General features: G+C 37.2%; 1 protein-coding gene across 9 annotated transcripts in view; it reads left to right on the forward strand.

The window, feature by feature from the left end:
• Positions 1–24,858, forward strand: part of NUP98 (nucleoporin 98 and 96 precursor) — a 100,938-nt gene that overhangs the window by 21,454 nt on the left and 54,626 nt on the right. For 5 of the 9 annotated variants that reach the window (XM_007173645.2, XM_007173648.2, XM_057552382.1 and 2 more), the window contains 6 exons: positions 99–279; positions 2,370–2,533; positions 5,437–5,574; positions 7,504–7,642; positions 13,857–13,949; positions 18,069–18,209. In XM_007173645.2, coding sequence (XP_007173707.2) covers positions 99–279; positions 2,370–2,533; positions 5,437–5,574; positions 7,504–7,642; positions 13,857–13,949; positions 18,069–18,209 — 856 coding nt within the window. The remainder of the gene's footprint in view (positions 1–98; positions 280–2,369; positions 2,534–5,436; positions 5,575–7,503; positions 7,643–13,856; positions 13,950–18,068; positions 18,210–24,858) is intronic. The other 4 variants (XM_007173649.2, XM_007173646.2, XM_057552384.1 and 1 more) reach the window with 3 other exon arrangements.

Raw genomic sequence — 24,858 nt, forward strand, 5'->3', positions numbered from 1 at the left:
TGTGAACATAGAAATTGAATACTAAATTCAAGTATTTAGCCTCCTAAATAATTTTTTTGGCTGCATATTAATTTGGAATATGTTTTCACTTACTCTAGGAACTTCGTTTAGAGGATTATCAGGCCAACCGGAAAGGCCCGCAGAACCAGGTGGGAGCAGGTACCACGACTGGCTTGTTTGGGTCTTCTCCAGCCACCTCCAGTGCAACAGGACTCTTCAGTTCTTCCACTACGAATTCAGGCTTTGCCTATGGTCAGAACAAAACAGGCTTTGGAACTAGTAAGCACTTGACATCATATTGGGCCATATTGAGGAGGGACAGACAACTGAAAGTAAAACATAATTGTCATTTTTGTGCTTAAGTGCTATGGAGAAAAATGATTCAGGGCTGCTAGAGGAATAGGAAATGCCTGGTATGTTTGTGGGGGGTGGGGAGAAATATAGTATTAAGTGTAGATGATTAAGAAGGGCTTCAGTGATAGGTGGTGTTTGATCAGTGACCTATCTGAAGAAGGTGAAGCATAAAGCTATACAGATTTCTGGGGGGAGAATATTCCAGCTGGAGGAAACTAGAAGTCTAGAAATCCTGAGTTTTTGCCAAAGGGGAGAGGACAAGGGGAAGTACTGGAGGATATAGGGGAATATATTTTATAGGCCTTTGTGGGCCAGTGTCAAGATCTGAATTTTTATTTGAGTCAGGAAGCCATTAGAAGGTTTAGATAAGTCATGTGATTATGAATAAAGGATCATTCTGAAGGCTGCTGTATTAAGAGTAGATTGTAGGGCTTCCCTGGTGGCGCAGTGGTTGAGAATCTGCCTGCTAATGCAGGGGACACGGGTTCGAGCCCTGGTCTGGGAAGATCCCACATGCCACGGAGCAGCTGGGCCCGTGAGCCACGATTGCTGAGCCTGCGCGTCTGGAGCCTGTGCCCCGCAACGGGAGGGGCCGCGATAGTGAAAGGCCCGCGCACCGCGATGAAGAGCGGTCCCCGCACCGCGATGAAGAGTGGCCCCCACTTGCCGTAACCAGAGAAAGCCCTCGCACGAACCGAAGACCCAACACAGCCAAAAATAAATAAATAAATAAATAAAGTAGCTATAAAAAAAAAAAGATGATTCATTTAAAAAAAAAAAAAAAAAAAAAGAGTAGATTGTATGGGGGCAAGGGTGGAAACAAATCAGTTAGAAAAGCTGTTGCCCTATCCACATGAGAGATGATGTGGCTTGCAGAGAATGGTGCTATGGTATGGTAAAAATGTCAGATTCTGGAACCAGTTTGAATATAGAACCGATGGGATTTATTGATGGATTGATTTATGTGGGATGTGAAAGAGGGGAGTCTAGGATGATTACTAAATTACTTTATATAAGTGTTACTTTTGCAAAAGTAATATACATATATAATTTAAAGTTCATGAGATACAAAAACGTACATATCCAAAGGTCTTTTCTTCTCCCTCCCCCCCCCCCCCACCCCAGCCACCAGTTTGCTTCTGTAGAAACAAGCAAAAGTTACATTTTTGGGGGTAGCCTTCTGTAGAGTCACATACACAAATACACAAACGAATACACGTTTAAGTGGCATTTACATTCTTTTCAGTTTTGGTATTCTGTGATTTAGTTTAGCCATTATTATTTTTTTTTTTTTTTAGATTTATTTTTTTATTGATTAATTGATTGATTGATTGATTGCTATGTTGGGTCTTCGTTTCTGTGCTAGGGCTTTCTCTAGTTGTGGCAAGCGGGGGCCACTCTTCATCACGGTGCGCGGGCCTCTCACTGTCACGGCCTCTCTTGTTGCGGAGCACAGGCTCCAGACGCGCAGGCTCAGTAATTGTGGCTCACGGGCCCAGCCGCTCTGCGGCATGTGGGATCTTCCCAGACCAGGGCTCGAACCCGTGTCCCCTGCATTAGCAGGCAGATTCTCAACCACTGCGCCACCAGGGAAGCCCTAGCCATTATTAAGTATTGTTATTGTGTCACACCCTATGCTAGATATATTGCTATAAAGAGAAAGCCCCTGTTCTGAAGAAAAACTTAGTCCAACAAGGTTAAAAATACACACATAGACTTTAAGTGTAGTGTGTTATCTTGTAAAATAGACAAAAAGCTATGGGGTCACAAAGGAAGATTACTTAGCCCAGCCCAGGTTCTTGGGGTCAGAGTATTTTTGTAGAAAGTAGAGTCTGAACCAAATCTGGAGTTATGTGAAGAAAGGTGGAAAATGAAGTGGTTATCCAGTTTGAGTAATGAATGAATGTAGGGTAATTTAGATATATAATCAATAACATAGACTATTGAAGTAACTAGATAATGTGAGGTTTGGCATTTCCCCCCGCCGTTTATTTTTCCTTTTCTTTTCCTGAAAGGTACGACTGGATTTGGAACAAATCCAGGTGGTCTTTTTGGCCAACAGAATCAGCAGGCTACCAGCCTCTTCAGCAAACCATTTGCCCAGGCCATAACCACCCAGACCACTGGCTTTTCCTTTGGTAATACCAACACACTAGGACAGCCAAGCACCAACACCATGGTAAGGAAACAGGTCTTATTTGTAGAGCTAAGTAATGAGGCTTCTGATCATGTCAAATTAACAAGTTCTATCTCTGCTGCAGTTCTTAAGGGTTGACGGTATGTGTAGTAAAGGGAAGAGAGCAAAATCTTTGAGTAATTAAGACATAGATTCTAGTCCAGGCTCTACTCTGTATTTAATGAGAGGCTATTGAACAAGTCACTTATCCTTTCTGGGCATATTTTCTCATCACTAATCACTGCTTAGTGTGCTAGAATTGGCCGTCCTGAAGCTATACCTTAGGACATTGACTCCAGCCATTCTATAGAGTATAGGAGAAAATATTTATAAACTACTGGCTCTATTTCAGAAGGTTCTTTCAGCTCATTCCCTTAAGTGGAGTCAGGCAAAGAAGTTTAGTTCATTAAAATAAGTAAGAGAGAACTAAAACTTAGAGCCATGTTGGATAATTGCTACTTCTGTCCAGATAGTAGAAGAGAAAGTCCTCATAGTCATTAGCAGTTTATTTCTAGGGACTCTTTTATGGAAGTATAAAATTAAAGGTTAATTTGAGGTATGATTTACTGATTAGAATCCTTGGAATATACCTGGTTTTAAAATTAGAGATAACTTTGCCTGATTAAAAAAAAAAAAGTACAGGTAGACGTAAAAATCTTCAAAATACTGGCAAACTGAATTCAACAACATATAAAAAGGATTATACACTGTGACCAAGTGGGATTTATCCTAGGAAGGTTGGTTCAACATATTTTCATATTAATGTAATAAACCGTAAAGTAGAATAAAGTACAAAAGCCATATTGTCACCTCAGTAGGTAGAGAAAAGACATTTGACAACCTTTCATAATAAAAACACTCAAAAAGGAATAGAAGGGAACTCAGAATAGCCAAAACAGTCTTGAAAGAAAAGAAAGCTGGAGTGATGAAGTGATGAAGACAGTGTAATACTGGCATAAGGCTAGACGTATAAATCAGGGGACTAGAATTGAGAGTCCAGAAACAAGTCCTCATGGTTAATTGATTTTCAGCAATAGTACTAAAACAGTTCACTACAGAAAGAATCTTTAAACAAAGAGTGCTGGGATAATGATTTTCCACATGCAAAAGCACGAGGTTGGACCTTTTCTTTATACAGTTGTGGTAACTATAAAAGTTAGCTTAAAGTGGATCAAATGTAAGAGCTAAAACTATAAAACTCATAGGAGAAAGGGAGTTAGGCAATGATCTGTTAGATAGTACACCAAAAGCAAAAGCAGCAAAAGGGAAAAATAGATTGGGCTTCTTCAAAGTTAAAAACTTTGGTGGGTCAAAGGGGATACCATCAAGAAAGCAGAAGGAATACCTGCAAATGGGAGAAAATATTTTCAAGTCATGTATCTCACAAAGGACTTGTGTCCAAACAATTAAGAACTCTTATAATTCAATAATAAGACAGCCCATTAAAAAATGGACCAAAGACTTGAATAGACATTTTTCCAAAGAAGATAAATGACTAGTAAGCACATGAAAAGGTACTCAATATCAGTAGGCATCAGGGAAACTGCATTTCAAAACCACAGTGAGATATCACTTCATATCCACATAGGAAGGCTATAAACAAAAAGACAATGATAATGAATGTTTTCAAGAATTTGGAGAAATTGGAACCCTCATGCATTGCTGTTTGGAATATAAAATAGTGCAGCCACTTTGGAAAAATTTGGCGATGCCTCAAAATGTTAAATGTAGAGTTAGCATATGACCCAGCAGTTGCACACCTTGGTATTTCCCCCAAGAGAAATAAAAACACAAGAACTTGTATACAACTGATCATAATAACTAAAAGGTGGAAACAACCCAAATGTCCATCAGTGATGAAGGGATAAACAAATGTGGTATATACATACAGTGGACTATTATTCAGCCATTAAAATGGAATGAAGTACTGATACATGCTACAACATGGATGCACCTTTAAAACATGCTAAGTGAAAGAGCCATTCACAAAAGACCACGTTTTGTATGATTCCATTCATATGAAGTGTTCAGAATGGACAAATCTATGGAAACAGAAAGTAGATTAGTGGTTGGTTGCCTAGGAATGGAGAGTGACTGCTAATGGGTCCAGGGTTTCTTTTTAGAGTGTTCAAAATTTTCTGAATTTAGAGTGGGGGTGGTTGCATAGCACTGAACATAGAAAAAACCCACTGAATAGTCCACTTTAAATAGGTAAACTTTATGGTATGTGAATTATATCTCAGTAAAGCTGTTTAAAACACTACGTTGAGTTCTCAATTCAGCTATAGCCCATTAATGCAATATTCTTCTTTTGTTGACTAATGCATAAAAAAATCTTTAAACATTGGATGATACAAACTTTGCTTATTTGAAATTGTGTAGTTTCTCATAACAAATGAAGATTTAACATTACACTACTGCCTCTGTCCAGATTAATTTGATTATTTTCAGCTGATTATTTTCAGTTATTTGATTGAAAGTCCATTCTCCAGCTCAGTATCAATACGTTCTTTTGGCGTAAGTCTGAAAATGAAGCACCCTGTCATGGCATTTTCTTTTCAGTGTGGCAACCCAGTTATCTCTTAGAGCACAAGAGTTAGTATAAAGTCTTTATAGCTATCCAGGACTGTGGTGCTCATCAGGCTTAGATACAGATACGAATTTCTGGTCCTGCCACTTAGGGGCTGTGACATCTTGGGCAAGTTTTTAACTCCTCTGAGCCTTATTTTCTTTCGGAAAATGGCCCTGCTTTTCAGGGTTGTTGTGAAGAAAAGAAATGTTCTATGTATTTAGCATAATGTCTGTCACATAAACTTGAAAAAATGGCAACTATTATTAATAATCTAAGACTTTTAAAGACAATTGACTATCGTAGGTTTTCTTGTAATCTAGATTACCTTTTACAGGGTTTATTTGGAGTAACCCAAGCCTCACAGCCGGGAGGTCTTTTTGGGACAGCTACAAACACCAGCACTGGGACAGCATTTGGAACAGGAACAGGTCTCTTTGGGCAGACCAGTACTGGATTTGGTGCTGTTGGTTCGGTAGGTTTTTGCAGTTGACTATAACTTGAAGATGTGTATAAATCTGTTAAAGGAATTTCTAAGAAAAATCTGTCTTTTGGGAATTCCCTGGTGGTCCAGTGGTTAATACTCAGTGCTTTCAGTGCCATGGGCCTGGGTTCAATCCCTGGTCGAGGAACTAAGATCCTACAAGCCACGCAACACAGCCAAAAAAATAAATAAATTTTTTAAAAATGGAAAAAAAAGAATGCTGAATTTAAAAAAAAAAAAGAAAGAAAGAAAAGTCTGTCTTCAAGTATTTTTTTGGGTTATAGTGTATGATTTCATACTGATAGTAACTGAAAGCTATTTGGTAACTTATAATAGGTTTATTTTCAAAAAGTAAGTTCTTTTTAAAACTTGTTTGTTTCAATACTTGTGTGGAGTTTACTTCTGATAGTAAAATTTCACTCCCGTTGGTTAAATTGTTGAGTTTAAGTTGAGGTGCTTTTGCTCTTAAAATCAGGTTTGTTTTTTTTTTTTTTCTTTTTTAAATAAATAAATAAATAAATGAATGAATGTATGTATGTATGGCTGCGTTGGGTTTTCACCGCTGTGCGCGGGCTTTCTCTAGTTGCGAGGAGAGGGGGCTACTCTTTGTTGTGGTGCGCGAGCTTCTCATTGTGGTGGCTTCTCTTGTTGCGGAGCACGGGCTCTAGGCACGCGGGCTTCAGTAGTTGTGGCTCGTGGGGTCTAGAGCGCAGGCTCAGTAGTTGTGGCGCACGGGCTTTGTTGCTTCGCGGCATGTGGGATCTTCCCGGCCCAGGGCTCAAACCCAGGCCCCCTGCAATGGCAGGCAGATTCTTAACCACTGCGCCACCAGGGTAGCCCAAAATCAGGTAATTTTAAATTCCTATTTCCAATTTCTATTTTGGGTGATAAGTTGGTATCGTATTTGTTAATTAAATATTTTTGGTGGTGATCAAGTTGTTAAAATTGTTGGTATTCTCAAGGTCTTCATGCCACTGGAGGCTTAACTGAATTTTTTTCCTTGTTAAGTCATTTAAGTAAAAAATTACTATATAGGAATACACTTGACCTAAAAAACGATAGTAAATATCACTTAAAGAAACTACATGTCTGTATTATGTACCCATTGTAACAAGCTTTGAACTGCAGTTTTAAAAAAAAAAGTCCCCAAATCATGTGGTTGTTTTCATGGAGATTGAAATCTATTATTTCTTATTTGAGGTGAGAAATTGAGAAAATTATCTAATGCTTCAGAAAGTTATTTTTTAACAACTTTATTGGGATATAATCCATTTGCCATGCAATTCACCCTTTTAAAGTTTAAAATTCAGTGGTTTTTAGCATATTCACAGATTGTGCAGCTATCACCATAGTCAATTTTAGAACATATTTGTCACCCTAAAAAGAAACGTCATCTCCATTAGTAGTCACTTCTCATTTCCCCCCAAGTCACTTCAGGCCTGCTCTGGATTTACCTATTCTGGACATTTCATATAAATGGAGTCACATCGTTTGTGACTGACTTCTTTTACTTAGCATAATGTTTTGAAGTTTCATCCATGTTGTAGCATGTTTAAACTTTTTACTGTAACTCTTTCTACTGGCACATTTTAAATACATGATAACGTTTCTGTTACAAGGTAAAAAATATTTGATTGCCTTGTTGTTGTTTTTTTTTTCTTTGTCTCACTGAAGTATTATGTTTGATGAGGGGTTACCATTAACTTCTCAAGCCAGGAGCATTCTGTCTTGTTAATCTTGCTCAGATTAGTATGTTTTTCTGATAGTTATTCATCCTTCTTTATACCTTTTTTATAAAAATTATGACATCTTCTCTCCCTTACCACACACCCAATCCAGTGTACCTAAGGTAACCTCTGTTTCCTGTTTGGAGTGTATCTTTATACTACTTAATATTTTCCTGTGTTGTGTTCTTTTTAGACCCTGTTTGGCAATAACAAGCTTACTACATTTGGAACCAGCACAACCAGTGCTCCTTCGTTTGGTACAACCAGTGGCGGGCTCTTTGGTAACAAACCAACCCTGACTTTAGGAACCAATACAAACACTTCCAATTTTGGTACATATAAAAAGCAGGTTTGACTCTCTTAAAGTTATACTGACTATACCACACATTCTCCTGATTCATATTATTGGGAATATTTTAAAATTCTCAGGTAAGCTGTGGCTTGATATGAGGTACTAGAGGGAAAGGTTTAAAATCAAGGACTTGGGTTGAGATGCCTGGAAGAGATGTAAATTGCCTTAACTAATTTATATTCTCTGACTCCCTGCTTTGAATAAAATGGGGCATTCAGCACATGCAGTAGCAGTACTGTGCAGAATGTTGGTTCTCTAATGGAGGTAGATTTTTTTCAAAATAAGGAATCATTTTCTTTGGATTACCTCACCAATAATTGAGAAACAATAAGTGAAACACATTTGGTTGAGATAACACATTCTGTTAGGCCAGGTTTCAAGCAGGGAAGTAGTAAACAGATGAGATTAGATGATTCCTTTTTTTAACTTTCTGTTGTTGTTTTGTGTTTTGTTGTTTTTTTGAGATTTAATGATTCTCATTGGAAGTTGAAGCCTCTCTGATTTGGGGGATTGTTCAGTAGTTTTCCTATAGCTGTGTGTATTTTTGAATACATGTTCATTGGAAGAAATTTGGAAAATATATGTAAGATTGAATAACAGAAAAACAAACCTTATACTACTTTTCAGAGATATGCTGGAAAATTTTAAATTCGTTTAATAGAAACATTATTTCTATTATTTTAACTGTCTTTTATAACTACCTAATTAAGTTTTCAAACAAATTCAACATATTTTGAGATAAATCATATATGAAAAGTTCATTTCATTACCAAGGGAAATAGTGGTTGAAATATTTGTTTTAAGGATTTCATGTGCCAGGTGCAACATTAGGCTCTGGATATCTAGTGGGAGATGAGTACAAACATATGGTCATTTGCCATAAGTCAGCAGTTACAGTTTTTCAGTGAGTTTTTTAAAAAAAATGAATTTATTTATTTATTTAATTTATTTTTGGCTGAGTTGGGTCTTTGTTGCTGCACACGGGCTTTCTCTAGTTGTGGCGAGCAGGGGCTACTCTTCCTTGCGGTGCGTGGGCTTCTCGTTGTGGTGGGCTTCTCTTGTTGTGGAGCATGGTCTCTAGGCGTGCGGGCTTCAGTAGTTGAGGCTCACAGGCTCTAGGGCACAGACTCAGTAGTTGTGGCCCACGGGCTTAGTTGCTCCGTGGCATGTGGGATCTTCCTGGACCAGGGCTCGAACCCGTGTCCCCTGCATTGGCAGGCGGATTCTTAACTGCTGCGCCACCAGGGAAGCCCTTCAGTGAGTTTTTTAATGATTGTGTACTGGAGAAAGAGGCTACATTAAGCATCCATTGGAAAGTTATATGTGTTCATGGAAATATGAACTATGTGAAGGAGATAGATAGGTCCTTGTCAGGTACCAATTCCTAAATGTTTTGATTTGAGTTTTATAACCCCTTTTGTTGGGTTGTTCATTCACTCCTAGTAATGATTATCATTCTACCTATAATTCTTTTTGGTTGTACTCGATGAAAGAATTGTTTTGAGGCAGTGGACTTGGTTAACATGGATATCAAATTTTGTGTATTTGTTTCTTATCAATGAAGTAAGATGGGAAAGATACTTAAGGGTTAAATCAGTGTTTTTCAGACTTTTTTTTTTTTTTAAATCCCTGTCACTCCCTCTTCCCCAGAGAGACTTTGTAGACCTTTTTCCTCTTAAAAATTATCTTCTCACCCCATGAGATTTTAATACCACATATATACTGTGTTTGTTTATGTACTGTGGACCTTTGGAAGGCCATAAACCATCTTATATCTATTATTTCTGCCCCTTAAGAAGTAATTTTGCTCCCTTTGAAAATGCATGTTTTTTGATAGCATACTTCATGTTCAGAATTAAATATATTTTTTATCTGACAAGGTGTTTGTGTAGGCTATTGATTTGAAAATGAAAACTCTCATCTTTATTTGATATGCCTCACTACTTATGTGCTGAATTTGAATTGTCCTTTTTTTTTTTTTAAATCCTTAATGTTGACCTAGTACCTGGCATAGACTAGGTGCTCACTAAAAGTTTATTAATGAATAAGTGGGGCCCTGAGAGGAAAGATTCCCTATACAAGTAAGGGTTGCAGGGTGGCAAGTTTTGTTTTACTCCTGGGTGAACTTGTCATTCCATTACCACCCCAGAGGGATCCAGATCTAAGTAAGACTTTCTTTGATGTTCCTATTGTCTTGGGAAGCTATCAACTTTGGTGTTGTGGGCAGAGGTGAGCTTCTGATTTGGAAATAAGTCATATAACAAATCTGGAAATGGAATAAGGTTACACAAAGATTTGTCGTATCATATCATTGTTGGTTGCACGTTACCCAGTATGGGATTGTTTCATTATGATGGTGATTAATCCACAGAGTGAAAAGATTCATCTACAATTGATGTTGCCACATCCTTAAGTCATTCCTTAGAGTCATCAGTTCATTTTCTTAGTAATTATTCCTAACAGGGACTAGTTTAAGGTTAAGTGAATGAATAGAATTGTTTCAGGAGAGAAATTACAAGCAGGATGTCAACACTTGTGAGCAACAGTTTAAAGAGGCTGAAGATCTTTTGGGTATTGATAAGATGGTACTTGGTAATAAATTATTGGTTCCTCATGCTACATGGTTAAGGGGACAGTTGAGCTCTTTGTGTACATAGACATCTGATATTTTAAGCATTGGTTTTTTTAAAATTGAGATATAGTTGACATGTAACATTACATTTCAGATGTATTGGGTGGGCCAGAAAGCTCGTTTTTCGTAAGATGGCTCTAATAGCACTTAATTGTCTTTAACTTCATTTGAAACAATTTTGTTAGATTGTATGTGACAGCATGCATTTGAAAAAAGACTTATCAAAATTGGTGAATTTTTGTATAGCCATTTTAATATTGAAGATGGAAGAAAAAAGCAACATTTTCAGCATATTATGCTTTGTTATTTCAAGAAAGGTGAAAACACAACTGAAACGCACAAAAAGATTTGTGCAGTGTATGGAGAAGGTGCTGTGACTCATCAGATGTGTCAAAAGTGGTTCGCGAAGTTTCATGCTGGAGATTTCTCACTGGACAATGCTCCACAGTTGGGTAGACCAGTTGAAGTTGATAGCAATCAAATTGAAACAATAATTGAGAACAGTCATGAAGAACCTAGTGGCAAGACGGGAATAAAGACACAGACCTACTGGAGAATGGACTTGAGGATATGGGGAGGGGGAGGGGTAAGATGTGACAGGGTGAGAGAGTGGCATGGACATATATACACTACCAAATGTAAAATAGATAGCTAGTGGGAAGCAGCCACATAGCACAGGGAGATCCGCTCGGTGCTTTGTGACCACCTAGAGGGGTGGGATAGGGAGGGTGGGAGGGAGGGAGACACAAGAGGGAAGGGATATGGGAACATATGTATATGTATAACTGATTTACTTTGTTATAAAGCAGAAACTAACACACCATTGTAAAGCAATTATACTCCAATAAAGATGTTTTAAAAAAAAAAATTGAGAACAGTAAACGTTAAACCACGCGGGAGATAGCCGACATACTCAAAATACCCAAATCGAGCTTTGAAAATCACTTGCACCAGCTTGGTTATGTTCATCGCTTTGATGTTTGAGTTCCACATAAGTTAAACGAAAAAAACCTTCTTGACCGAATTTCCACATGCGATTCTCTACTGAAACGTAATGAAAACATTGCGTTTTTAAAACAAATTGTGACGGGCAATGAAAAGTGGATACTGTACAACAATGTGGAAGAGATTGTGGGGCAAGCGAAATGAAGCACCACCAGCCACACCAAAGGCCGGCCTTCATCCAGAGAAGGTGATGTTGTATATATGGTGGGATTGGAAGGGAGTTCTCTATTATGAGCTTCTTCCGGAAAACCAAACAATTAATTCCAATAAGCACAGCTCCCAGTTAGACCAACTGAAAGCGGCACTTGATGAAAAGCCTCCAGAATTAGTCAACAGAAAATGCATAATCTTCCATCAGGATAACGCGAGACCACATGTTTCTTTGATGACCAAGCAAAAACTGTTAAAGCTTGGCTGGGAAGTTTTGATTCATCCGCCGTATTCACCAGACATTGTACCTTCAGATTTCCATTTATTTCGGTCTTTACAAAATTCTCTTAATGGAAAAAAATTTCAATTCCCTGGAAGACTGTAAAAGGCACCTGGAACAGTTCTTTGCTCAAAAAGATAAAAAGTTTTGGGAAGATAGAATTATGAAGTTGGCTGAAAAATGTCAGAAGGCAGTGGAACAAAAGGGTGAATATGTTGTTCAGTAAAGTTGGTGGTAAAAATGAAAAATGTGTCTTTTATTTTTACTTAAAAAACTGAAGGCACTTTTTGGCCTACCCAATACAATGTAATTGTCCAATATTTGTATATATTGTGAAATGCTTACCACAATAAGTCTAGGTAACATCTGTCATCATATATAGATAGAAATTTTTTTTTCGCTTACCCCTATGTTTCCTTCTAGGAGTTTTATGATTTCAGATCTTATATTCAAGTCTTTAATCCATTTTGTTTATGTTGTAAGATAATGGTCCAGTTTTATTCTTTTACATGTGGTTGTCCAGTTTTCCCAACACCATTTATTGAAGAGACTGTCCATTCTCCATTGTATATTCTTGGCTCCTTTGTCATAAATTAATTGACTGTTAATCAATTAATTGTTCTTAATTTTACTTTAAAGTTGTTTTGAAATAACAGAGTTGATAAACTTCTGTCAGTAAGAATCTGTGGAAATGTGTGGTATAAACAGTGTAAGCTGGGACTTACTTCCCTCCTGTGGGTTTGAGGTAGTTCACTAGTATCTTGTTTTCTGCTGTTTATGGGGTTGGAAGATCCTTTTTGGTTAAACTTTAACTCAGAAAGACAACATCTCCAAGTACATTTTCTGGGTTTCTTGTTTTTTGGGTTTTTTTTCTTTAAAGAAAATTGATTGTGCTTGAGTGGGCAGTACTCCATTTTTGTGGCATAGCTGTTAGGAGAATTGAAGGAAAGACTTAATGAATGCATGAATTAAATGCATTGAAAGTAAGTCAGGTTACTTGCTTGGATTTTTAAATGATGTTAGAAATATGTTTTCAAACTGTTTAATTCTTTAACTTTTGTTCTTGATATTTTTCATTCAGATATAAATTCAAATATTGGCATGACAAAGTATAATCTTAGTTGGTGACACTGACATATATTCCAAGACACTTTCTTTATTCTGTTATGTTGAACTTGTTCACCTCCATGATAACTTTTAAAAAGACTTCAGGTGTACCACAAACAGGATTTGCTGACCAGTGATTGGTTTTTTTTTCCTCCTATCAAAAGAGATTAATGATATGTTCATTATTATTTGTTGATATTTAGCTCCAAAAGAAGTACAGAAACTGTGCACACATCTGAACAAAAGAGAAATAATAGCAGTAATGTGATGTGTAGGTGTCTTTGTGGGGAAACTTGTGGATTTTAGAGGGGAATCACAGGATTTTCTCTAAATGTTGGGTCATAGTGAAAGAGGATGGTTTGTTCAACTCTCCATCATCTCTGATAATGAAACAATTCAATTCAAGAAAGGTTATTCATAGATTATCTTCTCTTTTTAACGTCAGCTAGCTGAGTCCTCGAATGCTCCTATGAGCTGATTGAGTCTGACTCCATTAAAGCTCCTCATGTGTGATCAGCCACACGTTACTATTCATACAGGGTCCATCTGTTCAAAACAAAAGCTGCTGTAGAGATTTTTATAGGTAATCTTCTCTTAGCAAGAACCTTTAGGTTCAGTGAAGTGTCTTTGTTGACTCTTATTTTTTAGTGAAAGTTTGGGGGAATTAATTTTTCTTCTACTAATTAAACATGAAACATAGAATGGAGGCTTTGAGTCTTAAGAAGGGAATGTTCCCCAAGCTCAAGCACAATCACTTTGCTTTAATATTGGGTATTATCCTATATTGAATTGATATTTCAAGTCTAAAATGTAATTAAGTAAATAGGAAGACTGTGGGATCTGTTTATACTTACTTAAATTAAACTTAAAAATTAAATTAGCCTACCATTTAGGATTTCTAAATATCAAAAAATGAAGGGATGCAAAACTTAGGGTCAGACTGCTTTGTTTTAAACTCCCTTGTACAGGACATTGAGAGTTGTGTTAATGTACAGTCCACTCATTGTTTTGTCCTTCTAGGGTTTGGCACAAATACCAGTGGGAATAGTATTTTTGGAAGTAAACCAGGACCTGGAACTCTGGGAGCCGGGCTTGGTGCAGGATTTGGAACAGGTAAGGAACTGTACCATAAGATTTAGGAAGTGATACAACTAAATCTAATTGCTGGAACTTAAGATCTCTGTTTGATCATATACATGGAAATAAAAGGCCTAGATTTTCATTTGCACAAATGGATTTAGAAAACATTCCCATATGCTTTACCAGATTTTAAAACGCGGGCACATTTATCTTAGAGGCTGTCTGTTCCTTTTGTACAGAATGTTTGTCCTCTGATAGTCCTGGTCTACCTGGGATTTTCAGTACTTACTGTGTTATGTCAGAAGATACACATATTTTGAATTTTGGTCAGTCTTGCCAATTTTTAATTTGCCTTCCAAAAAGAATGCCAGTTTGCGTTTTTGCTCATATTTTATAAAAGTGCTCATTTTTTCATACCCTTTCCGTATTGTTGGGCTTCTTCATCTTTGTGTACCTGATAGTGGAAGTTGGTATGTTCTGATTTACACTTCGCTGATTACCAGTGAAGGATACCCTTGTGTATGTTTACCGGACATTTGAATCTTTGAGCTCTCTATTCATAATATTTGATCATTGTTTATTTTTGAGAATGCTTTATATATTGTGGATATTAACTCTTTTGGGTTGTATGGTAAACTTCTTGAGCTTTTGAGCTTACTCAACTTCTACTACATATATTTTGCAAGAAATAAAAACTAAAAAGCTGTAGTTTTTTGTACAATGTGATCCTTAAACTTAAGCAGAATATAACATCTGACATCACGTTCTCTTCTAATCCCAGAAGGAAAATTAACTTTGGTGTGGTCTTTTTCAAGGTAGTTTGATGCTAGACAGCTTATGAACCATAAACCTAAGCTGGGATAAGATGCTGCTCTAATGTCTGTTACCAGATATTTCCACTCAGTCTTTATCATTTAATTTTGTTTATGATACCTTAATGTACAAGTTTTATTTTTATGTGGTCAAAGTTGTTATTCTCTCCTCTTTGGCTTCTGGGTCTTGCAGATTATGATTAACAATGCTTTATTCTGTAGTGTAAGATTATAAAGTGGTCTATAACTTTTTTCCTGATGCTGTTGTCTTCTGTCCCACAATAATGTAATACCTCAACCTGTTTATTTATTTGAATATATTCGGTTTTCCTTGAACAGTTGTACCTCACAAATGATAAATCTCATTTTCACTGCTGTTATATAATCCTAATTCATGCTTTGCCCATATAAACTAAAAGCCAAATACAATTAATAAAGAATTTTACACCCCCAACCTTAGCAGCAATAGATCATGTAGAGAAACAAGAATTGTGAATCACTGAGTACACACTATTGAAATTCTTTGGCTAAAGCAGACTTTTGGCTCTGAGAGGAATGTGTCTGGAGACTATCAGATATAAATACCCACATTAATGAATTCTGCATTTCATGATATCACAATTAGGATAACATTGTAGCTTTGGACTGTGTTTTAGGGGCACATTAGGTAAGTGGGTATTCCTATGTAGATAGCTTCTTGTTTTGAATGATACAGATTCAAACTCATACCTCAACAGAAGTACATTTTCATGTAACATAGGCCTTTGGGTACTTCATGAGTAGTAGACTATAGAAACCTTAAGTGTACAAATACATAAATTTTTTGTACACCTAGATTTAAGTGACCAATCTTAGTGTAAAATGTTTTATATTATCCTTTGGTGTATGATTAAATCATGGGTGCATCAGTTTCTTGTTTCACACAGGTATTAACTATCATTAGCACTATCAGTAGTATGCCATTTTCTTGGTAGTTATTAGTAACAATACTAAGAAGTTTTAGTTCTTAAAATTTTCCATGAAGTCGTAAGTTTAAGGGTACATCTAGTAAAGTTTGTTACACTAAGATATACACAGAAAAATCTACCCAAAGCTAATAGGTACCATAGATAAAATTAAATTCTAACATTTATTAGAAAATCTCAATGAGGTATAACCATTTTTATTTATTCTTTGAGCATCCTTGGAGTTTTTAGGACCACTGTTACCATGGTGCCACCAGTATATCTTCCTTATGACTCCTACAACTACCTGTAAATATAACACAATTCATAGATTGACATTATTATACATCAGAATGTCCCTCAACTTGTGTAAGTCCTTTCACTAAGTATAAAAAGCCATTTGTGCATAATATAAGACTGATCTGGATAAAATACATATGTTATTATTTTGTAGGTTATTGAAATATAGTGATTTTTAGACTGTTTCATGATTCTTCCTTCAGGGCTAATGCAAATACACACCCATCCAGAACAAATTTTTATCCATTTTATATATTCAGGTTTCATCTAAACCTTTTGTTTAGGGGTAAGGAGGTTTTGTTCTCTAGGGGAAAAAAAAAGAATCCTGAAATTTTTACTGTAAACTATGTCCTTTAAGGGAGTAATATAGGGACTTCCCTGGGGGTCCAGTGGTTAAGAACCTGCCTGCCAACGCAGGGGACACGGGTTCGAGCCCTGGTCCGGGAAGATCCCACATGCCGCGGAGCAACTAAGCCCGTGCGCCACAACTGAGCCTGTGCTCTAAAGCCCACGAGCCACAACTACTGAGCCCGTGCGCCTAGAGCCTGTGCTCCACGACAAGAGGAGCCACTGCAATGAGAAGCCCGCGCACCACAACGAAGAGTAGCCCCCACTTGCCACAACTAGAGAAAGCCCGCATGCAGCAATGAAGACCCAACGCAGCCAAAAATAAATAAACAAATTTTTTTAAAAAGGGAGTAATATAACTTTAGTTTTTCTTGGAGTTTTCACCAGTTTCTAATGGGTTGGAACTTTAAAAGAAGTCTTATTCCCTGTTTCAAAGCTGGGTTTTTTAAGATGAAATAATCCCATTGCTATATTTTTATCTTATTATTATTAGTGAGAGTTGGACAGTTAAGGGATGTTTTGTTCATTTAGGAGTCACCCTCATTAATTTGTATTGTATGCATTCTCTGAGTGTAAACTTCCTATCCTTTTTTTGGGGTTGCAATCTCAAGACAGTTTCCATTCGATATTTTTGACCTCCAAGTATTATATGTTTGAAGTGATTTTCCTGGTAAACCGTATCTCTGTCAAGAAACATTGGTATGTTAAAAAGAACTTCAGATCTTCCAAATTGCCATTAACTTTTTCTTTGGGGTGGGGGGAGGGATGGAAAAATGTTTTTAACTTATGCCAATAACTTATCCTAAAAAAACTAAATTCTTCCCACTTTACACTTTAAAAATCATTGCCAACAACACGGTCCATAAGCAAGATTCCTTAAGCTTTAAAACATTACAGGTTTCTGCAGCGGCCTTCTCCCTGGTGAAAATAAGTTCTTATTCCATCCACAGATTTAGGCTGAAACTTGAATCTGTTTAGTAACCTCATCACAAGGCATTCAGCTTTTTATAAAACAAACAAAAAAATTGTCAGAAATAGTTTTCATGAGACGGCATACTTCAAAGTGTTACTTTTTGCTCTTCAAAGAAGATATATTGGATTTGGTTTTCTATAGCCTGCATGTTAGTCAAAAAGATGACGTTTTACTTGGTTCAGTTGAGTATTTTGATTTGCAGATATTGAAATTAAAGGAGAATTGACAATTTTAAAATTCTTTAGAAATGTGTTTTACTATAGAGTAGCAATTAAGAGCCCTGGTTGTATTGTCAGATGCATCGAGGTGTGAACTCTGGTTTCACCACTTACTACGTTTGTGACATTGAGCTAATTATTAAACCCTCCATTTTCTCTTCTGTGAAATAGGGACAGTAGTTCCTGCTTCAGGCTTGTGAAGGTTAAATGAGATGATAGTAGTTAATATTTAATGAATGTTAGTATCTACCAGACCTCTTCAGTGCTTAATATGTGTTTATTTTAATTGTAGGATAAATATCTAAGCTATGTATTATTATCTCATGTTATAGTTGAGGAAACTGAAGCACAGAGAGGTTAAGTATTTTGCCTATGATATATATGATGTACTCAACACAGTTCTTGGCATATAGTTAGCATTTACTGTATTAGATTTTTTGTTGAAATGAGTGGTTATTATGAAGTTTCCAAATGTATTACATTTTTAAGTAACTGACCTCTGGCGTAACATTCAAAGAATCTACTGTGGCGCTTTTTCTTTCCTCTTGTCTCCATAGCTCTTGGTGCTGGACAGGCATCTTTGTTTGGGAACAACCAACCTAAGATCGGAGGGCCTCTTGGTACAGGAGCCTTTGGGGCCCCTGGATTTAATACTACGACAGCCACTTTGGGCTTCGGAGCCCCCCAGGCCCCAGTAGGTAAGTGTCAGTTACTTTAGAAGCCTTTACTCAGTTTATTTCTTGCTAATACTTAATTTGCTGACTGGATTTTCCACCCCACCCTATCCCATCCCTACCGAAGCGGTATATACACACAGGTCATTAAACAATCATGTAGTGCAGAAGGGCTTATAATAGGTCCTGGCCTTCCCCGCTTCCCCACTCCTAGGTTTACTCCCCCAAAGAAACCACTTTTGTTACAGCTTTTAATTCATCTGGCGTATAAGTAAGTTTATATCTCTAAATGATGTGCTTATATTGCTGTGTTTTGCTTAAGTCTACATAGATCAATATTTAACTTGTTAATGGTAGATGAGAATTTAGCTCAGTTATCACCTCTGTTTTTTATTCACTTCTCCCAATATATCTGTTTACTAAATTCCCTAAGTTTAGGGTTTGTTGTTGTTGTTGTTGTAGCTGGATTTGAGACTTTTTTTAAAAATTAATTATTTATTTGGTTGTGCCAGGTCTTAGTTGTGGCTCGTGGGCTCTTTAGTTGCGTCTGCCAGCTCCTTAGTTGTGGCATGCAAACTCTTAGTTGCAGCATGCATGTGAGATCTAGTTCCCTGACCAGGGATCGAACCCGGACCCCCTGCATTGGGAGCGCAGAGTCTTATCCACTGCGCCACCAGGGAAGTCCCCCACAAGTTTAGTTTTATCTATTAAAGTGTTTTTCATACTTCATTCGTTTGAATACCCCTTCCTAGTTTTTGTGATATCTGCCTGCCACCTTTGTTATTATTTCTAATTTAAAATTAACTTACTTTGTAACTTAAATATCTTTTTTTTTAAAGAAAACTATGTTTTACCAAAAATAAAAAACTGATGTCACCTGGCAGATATAGAGTAACTGAGATGGATGGATGGATGGATGGATGGATGGATGGATGGATGGAAGGAGAGAAGGAAGGAGTGAGTCTCTGTACCATTAAATTCATCTCCTGTACTATCATGATCCATGTTTCACATTTTGAGAAGCCATGCAAATTTCCATGTCCTTACAAACTTTGCAAATTTAAGCCATGTCCTTACATACTTTTTCTTACTCTGTCAACTAGGAGATAGTATTTTTTGAGTCCCCTTGGTCAAGTAAGGCTAATAATGCTCTTCCTTACCCTTCTTTTTCTCTCATTTCTTTGCCCTTTTTATATTTTTGTGTTGATAAAGTACTCTCTCCTAATAATTACTGTCTTCTTTTCTTTGGGGAAAGAATAATTTAAAAGTTTCAAATGAACATAGCATTTTATTATAACTGAAAATATTGCTACTTACCCAAGTAATCTTTTCTCATACAGCGTTTTCTTTCTCCTGGAACTTCTAATTATTTTTTTCCCTTGCATTACATTACCTGCCCTTATCACCTTAACACTAGTCCAAATTCTTAAGGGTGGTATTAGAATTCTTTTACCCTGGATACCTCATTCTTTGATCTCTCTGTCCTCCTGCAGCAGTATGAACTCTGATTACTCCCTAGGCCTTCAGCATTGCTCTAGTATATTCCCTTCAAGTCTACTCAGTGGGGACTGCTGTGTCCTGGATATAGGGTTTTCCTCTTTATCTATTTCCTGAATTTTCTGGAATGTGTCTTCAAGTAACATGGATATGAAAGGTAAACTTTGACTACTTACAGTTCTGAAAACATCTTCATTTGTTCCACACACTTTAATGTTATGGAATTCTGGTCTGAAAATAATTCGCCCTCAGAACTTTGACGATACTTCTTGGATTAACCATTTCTGATAAGAAGTCTAATGCCTTTCTGATTCTTGAGACTTGTTCCCCCCAGGCCCACAGCCATTTAGGATTATCCCTTTGTTCTGAAATTTCAGTGATTTGCTTAGATCTTTTCTTTTTTCTTTTTTGGCCACGCCACGAGGCATGCGGCATCTTAGTTCCCCGACCAGGGATTGACCCTGGGCCCCAGCAGTGAGAGCACCAAGTCCTAACCGCTGGACCACCAGGGAATTCCTAGACCTTTTCTGTCTTAACATTTGATTTTTTTCACCCATGTTTCTACTTTCTAGAAGTTTTTTTTTAATTGTCTTCTGAATCATCCTTCTGGATTTTTTTTTATTGTCTTTCTCATTCTCTGGAAGTTCCTTTTTTTAAGCATCCAGTTCTTAGATGCAGTTTTTTTCTTGAAACTCTGAATTTAATTGGCATTAAAATTTTTTTTAGAATTCTTCTGTTCCTTAAATTTTCAGGATTATTTTTGTTTTGAGCCTATTCTTTAATACTCAGTGATGCTTTCCAGTCATATTTAAGAATAAAATAATAAAAATCTCACTGGCAACTTGTGTATCTGGGTAGAGCTTTTTCATCAGTAGATTTCATTTGATAAGTAGCCCAGGAACCAGCTATTAGCCAAGGGTCCTCTAAATGTTAGAATATCACATTCTTAGCTCTGGGATGATACAGGTCCCCTTGTTGCCCTTGTTAACTTGATTTCATCAGAGGAACTCTCTCTGATATTTTGACTTATCTGTTGAGCATCAGGGATTAGGAGGATGATAGGGTATAGTAGTTGTTCTGTATATATGCTTTGCATTGGGTCTTCTCTCCTTCCACAGTCTCCGTTCATCAAATTTAGTCTTCTTGAATCTCTCAGCTTTCTGTGCTTCAGGCAGATAGTCCCCCCTTTTGGCTGTAATCCCCTTTGAGTGTACTCCAAGGTATGGTTTACTCTCTCCTGCTTGTCCACTTCTTTCTTCTAGGCATTTGTTATATTTTCTCATCTGTTCATTTACTACCTTCCTATTCTTTGTCATTGTGGGCTGTGTAGATATTTTAATTTGTTTTTTCCATAGATTTTAATTAGGTCTTTGGAGCTAGCAGAGGTGAATTAGAACTCTAATTTCTCTGTGAAAATTAGAATCAGTTTTATCATAAAATTATATTCAAATTTTATTTGTTTTCCTTAGTTTTTTTTTTCTTTTTTTTTTTTCTTTTTTTTTCCCTTAGTTTTGATTTTAGTAGGAGGTAGCATAAATACCATAACCTGCTATTTACATAGATAGCTTTTGAATGGTTTTTAATAATCCATCTTTTCCCAAAGCCAATTAAAAGTTCCTGACATGAATTTGATATTACAGTTATATACAGTAGTGTTTCTGCTCATTTAAATATAGTTGTATTGATTTAGAATATACATCTTTGCATCACAGGGTCTTAGTTATAAGGTGCTTTAGAGCTTGTGGGAGTCCATTACTTAAAAGCCTCAGCTATGGTGGCTTCCTTACAGGTTCATCCAGTCCATTGTTTTGTTCAGGTTGTTTAGAAACCAAAACCTGCCTTTATAGAATTTCCACCTGATGGTTCTACTTCTACCTCCTAAAGCCAAGCAAAATCAGTCTCCTACAGTTTCTTTGTGGTAACCTATTGCCTTTCTTTCAGATAAAGTATCAATTTCTTCTGGTCTCAGAAGACTTGATTTTTATACCTTTTTTCTATCTGTTTAATCATTTGGTCATGATATGGTTTTTCAGTATGTTTTCAAATTATTATGACCAGAACTGAATATAACACCAGTAAATGATAGCTTAACTAACGCTTATGCTTGCTTATTCTCTTATTTTTGCTAACTTATCAGCACTCTTTTCTGTATTTTATTTGAAATAATTCAGTTAACAGAGAAGATTTCATATTTAAACATACAGAGATAAAGACATCCTCACACACTTTCCTAATTATGTATGTTTGAATTTGTTGAGGAAGTTTTTATTTGACATACCCAGGAGGGGTGACCTATACTTGTTAAATGGTGGGATCGGCTAGTGCCGGTCAGTGTTTTTTTTTTAATTAATTAATTTATTTTTAAACATTTATTTATTTATTTATTTATTTGGCTATGTTGGGTCTTAGTTGCAGCACACGGGATCTTTCGTTGCTGCGCGTGGGCTTCTCTCTAGTTGTGGGGTGCAGGTTTTTCTCTCTCGAGTTGTAGTGTGTGGGCTCCAGGGCACGTGGGCTCTGTGGTTTGCGGCACGCAGGCTCTCTCATTGAGGCACGCGAGCTCAGTAGTTGTGGCGCGCAGGCTTACTTGCCCTGCGGCATGTGGGATCTTGGTTCCCCGACCAGGGAGCGAACCTGCGTCCCCTGCATTAGAAGGTGGATTCTTTACCACTGGACCACCAGGGAAGTCCCTGATCAGTGTTTTTTTAATGTATAATTGGCTGTCAGGTAACAAACTGACTAGTGAATATTAGAGTTCATTAAAAATATCCAGGGTTTTTTTAGTCTTATTGAATAGTCCACAGAACAACATTATGTTATTGGGTGGCTACTTTTCTGTATTTTTTTCTCACCAGTAGTCTTAAATTGGATTTAGGAACTTTATGAATACAGATGATTTACTATATGATCATTAAATTGACATCTCCTCTGGGTTTCACAATCCTGAGCAAATTTGTACTCTCTCCTAAAATATCAACATACAGTGTTTTAGTATTTAGTGAATACATCCAGTTTTAAGAATGCTTAATTTGACTACGGTGGATCTACCCCTTTTCATTAATTTTATTTTAACTGTCTGTTTTGGGTTTGTTGTTGATGCTGCTATTGTCTCTCCACTCCCCCACCCACCACTCTGCTCCATTGTATTAAATTTTTCAAAATTTTTTGTTGGTGGCACTTCTTTTCTGTGGATTATCTTATTACATGTTGGCTTTAGCCTTATTTTAAATCTTTATAAAGGAAAAAGTATTTTTATTTCTGAAGTAACTTGTGTGATTTGATTTTTTTTTAAGTTTTTTTTTGTTTTGTTTTGTTTTTTTTTTGTCATTTCTACCTATCTATCCATCTATCTATTTATTTATTTATTTTATTATTTATGGCTGTGTTGGGTCTTCGTTTCTGTGCGAGGGCTTTCTCTAGTTGTGGCAAGTGGGGGCCACTCTTCATCGCGGTGCGCGGGCCTCTCACCATCGTGGCCTCTCTCGTTGCCGAGCACAGGCTCCGGATGCGCAAGCTCAGTAATTGTGGCTCACGGGCCCAGCCGCTCCGCGGCATGTGGGATCTTCCCAGACCAGGGCTCGAACCCGTGTCCCCTGCATTGGCAGGCAGACTCTCAACCACTGCGCCACCAGGGAAGCCCTGATTTTTTTATCAGTATTTTTTTTTGAAATATTTGTCTTGCGAAGAGGTTTCTTCATCAATCAGTGTACAGTGCAGATTTTTTTGTTACTGTTTTCTTTTTACTGTGTACAATTGTTCCTGTCTGATGACGTTTGTTCTTACACTTTTTTTTTCCTATTTCTTTATTTTATTTATTTATTTATTTTTTTGGCTGTGTTGGGTCTTTGTTGCTGTGCGCAGGCTTTCTCTGGTTGCAGCAAGCAGGGGCTACTCTTTGGTGCTGTGTGCGGGCTTCTCATTTTGCGGTGGCTTCTCTTGTTGCGGAGCACGGGCTCTAGGCGTGCAGGCTTCAGTAGTCGCAGCACACAGACTCAGTAGTTGTGGCTTGCGGGCTCTAGAGCGCAGGCTCAGCAGTTGTGGCGCACGGGCTCAGTTGCTCAGTGGCATGTGGGATCTTCCCAGACCAGGCCTCAAACCTGTGTCCCTTGCATTGACAGGCGGATTCTTAACCACTGCGCCACCAGGGAAGCCCTGTTCTTACACTTTGAAAGAAAATGGGGTGATCTTTTTTTCCTTTCAATTTGTACTTAAATGTAATATGAATATCAAATGCAAATAGTAAAATAAGGATGCCTTAACAGCCATTTTCATTTTCATTTGCTACCCTCTTCCTCTATATTCTCAGTATACTTAATATTTTTTATTCTGGAATTTTTTACTTATTAAATTAAATCAAAGATACTTTGTTATTTCCACATTGTCATTTTTAACAACTACTTAATCCACCATGTTGATGAATCATGCTTTTTACAACTGTTAATGTTGGACATAGGTTGTTTCCAAGTCTTGACCATTACAGATAACATTCAGTGAACACTTACAAATATGTCTTTATTTTCTTTCTAGTTTAATTAAGTCCTTGGGTTAGATTTTCATGATTAAAATCATTAGGTTAAAAAATATAAAAACAGTACTTGCTCTGTGTACTGTCATATTCTTTTTTTTTTTTTTTTTTTTAGTATATATGCTAGGTATTATTTTTTTTTAAATTTTGTTTATTTATGGCTGTGTTGGGTCTTCGTTTCTGTGCGAGGGCTTTCTCTAGTTGCGGCAAGCGGGGGCCACTCCTCATCGCGGTGCTCAGGCCTCTCACTATCGCGGCCTCTCTTGTTGCGGAGCACAGGCTCCAGACGCGCAGGCTCAGTAACTGTGGCTCACGGGCCTAGTTGCTCCGTGGCATGTGGAATCTTCCCAGACCAGGGCTCGAACCCGTGTCCCCTTCATTGGCAGGCAGATTCTCAACCACTGGGCCACCAGGGAAGCCCCATATTGTTTCTTTTAGACATTTTAAAACCAATTTGCAGTGTTTCTAGAAGTCAGACTGATCTCTTTTTATATAGCTATGCCGTTGATAGATAATGAGGTAGATATAAAATTTCTTCAAGGTTGTTTAGGTTTACGTTTCTTTGATTATTGGCAATAATGAACACCTAAGTAAAATTTTATGTGTGTTGTCTCTTATGAAATGTTCCACATATCTTTGACCTTTTAGATT

This window comes from Balaenoptera acutorostrata, chromosome 9, assembly GCF_949987535.1.
Source record: "Balaenoptera acutorostrata chromosome 9, mBalAcu1.1, whole genome shotgun sequence".
NCBI lineage: Eukaryota > Metazoa > Chordata > Mammalia > Artiodactyla > Balaenopteridae > Balaenoptera > Balaenoptera acutorostrata.